The sequence below is a fragment of the Octopus bimaculoides genome, chromosome 18, assembly GCF_001194135.2.
Source record: "Octopus bimaculoides isolate UCB-OBI-ISO-001 chromosome 18, ASM119413v2, whole genome shotgun sequence".
NCBI lineage: Eukaryota > Metazoa > Mollusca > Cephalopoda > Octopoda > Octopodidae > Octopus > Octopus bimaculoides.
In genome coordinates, this window is record NC_068998.1 from 28,412,241 (window position 1) to 28,421,713 (window position 9,473).

At 41.9% G+C, this 9,473-nt stretch overlaps 1 protein-coding gene across 1 annotated transcript in view; it reads left to right on the forward strand.

Annotated features, from left to right (window-relative positions):
• The first annotated feature begins 8,458 nt into the window (after positions 1 to 8,458).
• Positions 8,459 to 9,473, forward strand: part of LOC106867760 (cAMP-specific 3',5'-cyclic phosphodiesterase 4C) — a 704,791-nt gene continuing 703,776 nt past the window's right edge. The window contains exon 1 of the mRNA XM_014912735.2: positions 8,459 to 9,015. Coding sequence (XP_014768221.1) covers positions 8,930 to 9,015 — 86 coding nt within the window. The 5' untranslated portion in view covers positions 8,459 to 8,929. The remainder of the gene's footprint in view (positions 9,016 to 9,473) is intronic.

The following is a 9,473-nucleotide window of genomic DNA, read 5'->3' on the forward strand; positions in this document are numbered from 1 at the left end:
AGACACCTCGATATAAAACCTAGGACCTGAGCATCTCTCTTTCATCGTCCTAGCTTGCTGGGCCACGGCAGATGAACCCCGGGTGTAAATGGTAGTGTCAGTTTTGCGCAGACTGCACTTCCTCTTAAAACTCCATCGTACAGGCCGAAGGACATGTCCACGTCCACGACCACGATCACAACTCCCCAAGCCCTGTAACGATAAGAAGGTGGAAGATGTCACTGGAAGCCGCAGCTCTCAACCTGCATGCAGGCGGTTCGGGACATTGGTCGTCTAGTGTTGACCTTGAAACGACAACATCACTCGGCAGCATCCCGAACGACCAAGCAGCCTAATATCTAAGGTGGCTTAAAGAGAGCTCGTCTCCTACACACCCAGTTGGCAAACCGCAGTCAACGGCATCTTCAAACGGTCGAATACGTACAATTTCAAAAAGGAAAGACTCCACACATCCTCTAAATGTTGCCAACACTCTGAAGATCGCATGTTGGAACATCAGAACCATTCTTGACTCAGGCGACAGAGGTCGTCAGGACGCCGATCCGCCCTCATTGAACATGAACTGTCCAATCCTTAGCGAAGTCCGGTTCCGAAGAAGGCAGCTTAAAAGAACATGGTGCCGGATACATTCTATATTGGTCAGACAGACCCTCACCAGAAAGACGCCATTCAGGTGTCGGTTTCACGATAAGAAACTCCATTGCCTGAAAGCTTGAAACCCTAACAGCAGGTCATTCTGACCGCATCATCTCTGTGCGCCTCCCTCTAAAAGACCAGAGCAGCATTCCACGATCTTCAGCGTTTACTCCCCGACCCTCCAAGCAGAATTAGCAGACAAGGAAAAGTTCTACACAGACCTGTGCAATCTCCTACAGGGAACCCCCGTTGATGATAAGGTCATAATCGTAGGTGATTTCAACGACAGAGTGGGCCGAGATTCAGAAACCCGGAAAGGAGTCCTCGGAAAGCATGGGGTTGGGGACTGCAAAGAAAACGGACGACTCTTGCTTGAGTTTTGCACCGAACATCAGCTCGTCATCACCAATACCATCTTCCAGCAAAAAACCCACTTCAAGCCCAAACCAACAAAAAAGAGAGGACTGGCGAACAACAACAACAAAATCAAAACTAGCGGTCTGCACCTAACGAAGTGAAAGTAAACTTCCAGGCAGGCCTACAGGCAAAGCTTGATCAATTCAATTGCCCCTCAGGTCTCTCTCCAGAAATCCTATGGGAACAACGAAAAACCGCCATCCTATAAACCTTTGCAGAAAACCTTGGATTTACGAAGAAAAAGAACAAGGATTGGTTTGACGAAAACGATGTACTGATCCAGGAATTATTAAAGAAGAGGTCTGCCCACCAAGCATGCTTGGCACAATCGTCCTGCCCGGAAATGAAAGCGGCCTTTCGCCAAGCCTGCAGCTTCCTGCAGCCCAAACACCGTGAAATTCAGAATGAGTGGTAGACCAACCTCGCACGGAGAACTCAACTGTGCGCTGACTTTGGCGACTACAGTGAGTTCTACAAAGCTCTGAAGGCAGTTTATGGCCCAACACATCAAGTCCTGAGTCCCTGCACAGCTCAGATGGCCAGCATCTGACAAATACAGCATCCATCATCAGCCACTGGTCTGAATACTTTCAGGCCCTCTTCAGTGCAAAGCGAGATGTTCAGGAAAACCCAATCCTCTACATTAGCAACCAGTTAAAATGGAACTAGATGCGCCTTCAACCCTGGAAGAGACCACAGTTGGCATAGGCCAGCTGAAGAATAGAAAGACAGCAGGAGTCGATGGCATACCACCAGAGACATGGAAGCATGGGGGTCCTGTCTTACATGCTAAACTACATGAGCTCCTCGTTGCATGCTGGGAACAGAGTAAGCTGCCACAATATCTCTGCGGTGCTGTTATCATTACACTGTACAAAAACAAAGGGGAAAAGTCAAACTGCTCAAACTACCGGGGAATCACCCTGCTTTCCACTGCAGGAAAAGTTCTAGCAAGATTACTCAACAGACTTGTTCTGTCCATCGCCGAAAATTATCTTCCAGAGACCAATGTGATTTCAGAGCCAACAGGGATACAACAGATATGGTTTTCGTTTTCAGGCAGCTCCAAGAAAAGTGCCGGGAGCAAAACAAACCACTTTATGTAACATTTGTCGATCTGACGAAAGCGTTCGACACCGTGAGCAGGAAAGGTCTGTGGTAGATCTTAAACCGACTTGGATGTCCCCCAAAATTCCTAACCATGATCATTCAGCTTAACGAAAACCAACAAGGACAAGTCAGCCTGAATAGCGACATATCAGAGCCATTCCCCATTAACAACGGCTTGAAGCAGGGCTGTGTCCTGGCACCAACTCTCTTCAGCATCTTCTACAGCATGATGCTCAAGCAACCACTGCAGAGCTCGACGCTGAAGACGGCGTCTACATCAGGTGCTGTCTGGATGGCAGTCTTTTCAGCCCACACCAAGATCCAAGTTGATTCAGGACCTCCTTTTTGTAGATGATGCTGCACTTGTCGCGCACACAGAAAGAGCCATGCATCGCATTACATCCTGCTTTGCAGAGGCTACCCAGTTCTTCGGGCTTGAAAAAGACTGAAGTCCTACACAAACCAGCTCCCCAGGAAGAGTACAAGCCACCCCACATCACCATTGCTGAAACAGAACTGAAGTCGTACAGTAGTTCACTTATCTTGGATGTACGATCTCATCAGATGCGAGTATCAACAAAGAAATTTACAACAAACTCACAAACAAAGCATTTGGCATATTGTACAAGCGTGTGTGGAACAACAAGAACCTTAAGATCAGCACAAAAATCAGCGTTTACAGGGCCGTCGTTCTCATGATGCTTCTATATGGCTCTGAGTTCTGGGTCCCCTGTTGCTATCATCTCAAGCTCCTTGAATGTTTTCACCGACGCTGCCTCCGTATCATCCTCAACATTTACTGAATCCTCAACATTCACCACCTCTGAGCTTCTCGAGCCGGAAAAGGTCACCAGCCTGGAAGCCATTTTACTTGAGACACAACTGTATTGGGCAAGGTATGTTGACAGGATGAAATACCACCGACTACCCAAGATCATCATGTACGGTGAGCTCACTACTGGCCACTGCAACAGGAAGCGTTACAAGGACTGCCTGAAGCACTCCCTTAGCGTTTGTGACATTATCGTGAGTGGGCCACTCAGACAGCTGACCGCGTCGCTTGGCACCATACCATCAGCGATTTTGTTTCCTCCTTTGAGATCTCTCGCAATGCCTTCCCTGAAGACACGTCAGAGGCGAAAAAGTAAAGCAGTTGCATCATCAGATCCTGAACCACCACATCCCTGTCATCAACGCAATCGGATATGTCGGTCCTACATCGGCCTTATCAGTCACGAACGAGCGTGCAGGTGACGTGGTCAACAGCCTTCTTCGTCAGTGAAGCGATGCCAAGAAGAGATCTTTCGTCTACTAAGTTCGTAAGGAAACCGAATATGGAAATGTATCAATAGTATTAAATCGTAAAAAAGCATTCTAAACGCTCTGAAATGATCAGAACAACTGAATTTATCCAACAAGTTCAACAGGCCATTGATTACAATCCTAGAAAATCCATGAGGTCAATTCCAAAAGATCTTCATATGTCAGAAGGAACAAAAGAAAAAAGCAAAATAAAATCGCTACATCAGATCTAAAAGGCTCTTAAACAAACTGAAAAACCCAGCAGAAGATTTGATTTGGTTTTTCTCAAACGAGAAAAACTTCGACCAAGATCAAAAAGTTAACACAAGAAATGACAGATTTCTGTTATGTGCAGACCCTTCTGAAGTTTCAAGAGTTATGCATCCTGGTATTAGGGATTGTTATGATATTAGGGATTGTCAAGGAATAAAAGACATGTGATGCTTCCTTACTTTTTCCACGAGGCCTTAAAGTTAACTCTGCCGTCTACTTCGAGATCCCTGAAACAGTTGTTAAGCGCTGGATAGATAGTGTACGCAATGGAAGGGTATATGTGGTTCAGCAAAACTCTGCACCATCACACAAGGCTAAAGTAACGCAGGAATGGGTGGCTGAAAATTTTCATGATCACATAACCCCTAACAGTTGACTTCCTAATTCTCCAGATCTCAATCCATTGGACTATTACGTGTGAAGTGTTGTTGAGAGAGAGGTCAATGAACACGCCCAAAACACCAAAGATTCTTCGAAAGCTGCCATATTCAGAGTAATGTCCAAAATGAACTACTTGATCCGAGCATGTAGACGATTTGGGTCTCATATAGAAGCAATTACTGAAACTGAAGGTGGCTTTATTGAATAACATTATAGAAAAGATTTATTTTTATACTCATAGCATTTTTTTTATAATAAAGTTATTATTTGTTATTATATATGTTTTTCTTATAAACATAAATCCTCAAATATCTTACCCACTAAGATAACCCTTCTATATGATTATATATATATATATATATACATACATACATTCATACCTATACACACACACAGACACACACACACACACACACACACACACACACACACATATATATGTAAGTATGTATGTATATATGCATGCATGCATGTATGTATATATACTTAAATACTTAGATAAGTTTCGGCCACCGTTGGTCCAGTCCATGTCTCGCTTAATAACACCACCTGGAAAAGACATTTAAAGATGTTTCATATTAGTCATCGCCCATTCGAGTAGAGAGTTATTGTTTGCAGAGATATATCCAGGAGTAGGGGTTCATCTGGAATTCTTATGAGTCTTGGTGAGATGCGAAAGAGACCAGGGCCAGTTGAGATGAAAAAGTTCTGTCTTAATCTTCTGATGTGACGTGAACATATATATAATTGTATATGTGTGTGTATGTGTGTGTGTGTGTGTGTGTGTGTGTAATAATGATTATGTATATTATGTCTATATGTGCGTGCGTGTATGTGTGTGTGTACGTGAATGTGTGCATGTGTGTGTGTGTGTTCATGCATATAATGTATGAGTGTGGATGCATATGTGTCTATGCGTGCGTGCACTCCACAAAGGTGCACAGACAGACACACACACGCACCGACATATGTTTAATATTTACTTACACTCTGAAGCATAAAACAGCTCACATCGGAAAAACACGAGGTGAGCTGTACTTATCAACTATCATAAACTCAATAAGCAACTCAATAATAATTACTATATAAACAGTGATACACGCATTCATCAATCAGTTTGTCTGACTTATACAACTCTCCTTTCAAATTGCCTTCTCCTTTCTATTTAGTCTTCAGTGAAATATGATTATCACCCAGTCTCAAAATATTACTGTTAAAATCATCACAACCTGCTTGATTTGATCAGCAGTTGTCAAGGTGAATTGTCTATGAAACACGCTGTTTTGCGCAATAAGGCACGACGGTACCACATCCACGTTAGTCCTTTAAGGTAGCTAATTGGGTTTAATTTAGATCAACAGTAATCAAGCAAATATGTATTATGTGCAGTACACCAGATATAGTTAAGCCACTGACTGACATTATCCTCCAAGCTGAATCCTTCAATATAAAAAGCGTCATTAAATTCTATAATCCAGCAAACTTCACAAGAAGTTGATCTGCAGATGTTCGTGCAGAAGAAAGGATATTTTGCTGAAAATACTGTAAAGTCACCGATTAGAAAATATTTTTTTGAACGAAACTCTTGAAGATTATCGTTAAATGAACAAGGAATATTTTTGTGTATCACAACACACAGGAAACAGGCGCACTTTCACAACGCCAGCCATGTATTCTAATCACTTAGGAAAAAAAAATTTCAACTAATTTTCAGGAATCCCCTTATCTACTCCCCTCAACCAAAACTGCAGCCATCCTCCAGTAAAGTCTCCTATAATTGCTGTTCACATTGCTTCCAGCTATACTCTAAACGCACATGGTAAATCTCCTTTCAGACTCCCCTGTTAACAGCCTATTATCCTTACTCTGCCTAACATGGAAAGGTTGCTTCACTTACTATTCAATCTTCACTCCATTATTTCTGCTCAACTTCAGAGCTTGGTTATCTAATAATAAACTTCTTCCTCTTCTCTATTAATGATCTTATTCATTGTCCCTTGATCCTCTTCCTCAGACCACTTTACATACAACCTCTCCACTGACCATCACATTTTTTTATGAGCAAACATCGAAACCACTGTATTGTTGGTGATTCGACAATTTACTCATATTACATCAGAACACTGACACTAGAGATCTCAAGAAATTCAAACCACACTACAGCTAATGAACAACACGCAACTATGCTACAGTGCGAGTTTCTATGCGGTTGTTCGGATTGCTAGAAATAGCAGCCAGATTTCCCTCTTATCACACCGATCATCTTGATAAGGGAAAACCTCATATTGAGAAGGACGCTATGGTCACGGCTGGATCTTATTCAAGCACAGGTCTCCTCAATAAGGGCTGAACTAAGGCCGTCTGGACACACAGCAAAATCCCCAGCATTCCTTATGATAACGATTATTTCTTAAGTTGACCATAACCAAGGTTGAATGATAAAATTGATTTTCTTTTTCCAAGTATACAAAGCAACAATAAAAATTTAAAAAAAACCCCAGAACCACTTTGGTTCCCGAACGGTTGTTGACGGTGTAAAACCACGCAAACGTGATGTCCTGGGACAGTTAGACTTGGCTTCATCTCCCGTCCTATTTGCCAAACACAGCATTCATGCACGCTGTCACTTATTCCCTGTTAAAGCTTACTGTGGCATTAACACTGCTAAACTCAACCACTTATACTTCCTTCGTATCTCACAATCTCTAACACACTATCTACTTTCACATTCGTATGTATAGCCACACATCTACTTGTCCATAAACCACAAAACTCTTTCTCTCCGTCCACAACTCTCTCTCTCTCACTTTCTCTCCCCCCCTTTCTCTCTCTACGTGTGTTTTTCTATTTATAGGTCCCTCATTCTATTTGTTTGTCCATCACTTTCTCTCTCTTTCTCTCTCTTTCTCTTTCTCTCTCTTTATCTTTCTCTCTCTGAATGTATGTATGTATGTATGTATGTATGTATGTATGTATGCATGTATGTATGTATGTATGTGTGTGTGTATGTATGCATGTTGTAAATTCAATTTGAAAGCGGAACACTAGAAACCAGGAGGACTTTTCTAAAAGTCATCTCAATTCATTTTAATAGAGGTTAGTTCCATCGATCTCGAAGACTTTAAAGAATTAGAAATCAAATCACGGTGAACATATACACATGCACTTTGCATACATACAGGATTACGTCACACACCCAAACACATACACGTACATACATACATACATACATACATACATGCATACATATACACACGCACACATACACATATACATATATATTCCGCTAACACGTTTGTTAAATGAGTATATTGCAGTATGTATTCATGTTGTATGTGAGCGTGACGTAGAAAGAGAGAGCAAGAGAGAGAGAGAGGGAGGAGGAGAAAGAGAAAGAGACACAGAACGAGCGAGCGAGAGAAATTTGAGAAAGGGAGTGTAGAAGAAAGTGTGTTTATGTATTGGTGAGTGAGAAGGAGAGAGAGAGAGAGAGAAGGAGAGAGAGGGAGAGACCGACAGAGTGTGTACGTAAGAGAAACAGGAAGTGTATGTGAGAATGTGTGTGTGCGTGCGTGTGTGTCTGTGTGCATAAGAAAGTGTGAGAGTATGTCTGTCTAAATACGTATTTGTGTGACGCGGGAGTGTCTAAATGTGTGACAGAAAAAGATAGAGGTAAAGAGTGAAAGAGAGAGAGAGAGAGAGAGAGAGAGAGAGAGAGAGTATGAGAGAGTATGTGTATTAGTGTGCGTGAGAAAACGAGAGCGGTGTATGTGTATGAATGCGTACGCAATAAAATACACGTGTATCTTTGTTGATATATGTGTGTGTGTATGTGTGCCTGTACGTGGTGTTTTGTATGTATGTATGTATGTGTGTATGTATATATATATATATATATATATATATATATATACAGACACATATATTTACGTATATATATATATACATATATACATGTATATATATACATATATATATATACATACATACATGATCCATATATATACATATATACATATATACATATGCACATACAAAGCCTAAAATAAATAAAATTTTAAAGTCTGCGAATCTCAACGTTTTGGTCAACTGTCATCTCCACAACCGTTTATACCGTCTTATAAATACACTAACATGTAAATACTACCACCACCACCACCACCACCACCACCACCACCACCACCACAACAACGACAACATCAACTACTGCTACTAATACCACCATCCCAACAACTAAAACTACTACAACTACCATCCCAGCTACTACTACTACTACTACTACTACTACTACTACTACTACTACTACTACTACTACTACTACTACTGTTGCTGCTGTTACTGCTGCTGCTGCTGCTGTTGTTGTTGGTCGAAAGGCTATAGTTCTGCTACCACAACACTCAACAGCTGTCCATTGTCTGTTTCTTGTATATTTCACTCCCTTTTTCTCATCTCTCAAGAGGAAAACATACAACACACACACACACGAGTGTATATGTGTATATGTTCTGTATGTGTTCGTGTGTGCATGTGTATGTGTCCCAACATCTTTACTACCGTGAACTTTATCATTTGCGCTTACCTATCTCTTCTTCCCTGGAATCACCAATTACAGACTCTTCCGTGCGCCTGGGTGTGTGTGTTTATGCATGTGCATTTGTGTGCGTGTGTGTGTTATGCTTTTCTGCACAGCTTATGTGTGTCGCTATTCTTCCCTATCTAGACGTTTGTCTTTCGGATAAACAGCAGGATCGGATCTGACTGGGTCTTGCTGGCTGCTTCAGCGTATTACCCACCTTGTCACACTAGCAACATGTCTCAAGCAGAAATTGGAACTATCAGCGAACTCCACTTACATCGTATGAACAGGAATCGGCGCCATACCCTGGCCAATGTTCGGTGAGTACATTATTTCTCCTCTTTCATCCTCTGCTTCTACTGTTTATCGACGTAGCAACATCGCTAGCGCTACTCCTTTCATTTCTACGCTGCTGTCATTACAGTTACAACCATGTCAAACTATAAACCGAACAGAATGTACTTGTGTGTGTGTGTGTGTGTGTGTGTGTGTGTGTATGTGTGTTGGTGTACGTGTGTGTGTGTGTGTGTGTGTGTATGTGTGTCGGTGTATGTGTGTCGGTGTATGTGTATATACATATCTGTGTCTCTATGTGTATAATGTGCATTTGAATGTGTGAATATGTGTATGTGTGTGTTTATGCATATGCGTATTTATGCGAGCATGTATGTGCGTTATACCTATGTTTGTGCGTATATGTGTGAGGGAGAAAGAGAGAGAGAGAGAGAGAGAGAGAGAGAGAGAGAGAGAGAGAGAGAGAGAGAGAGAGAGAGAGAGA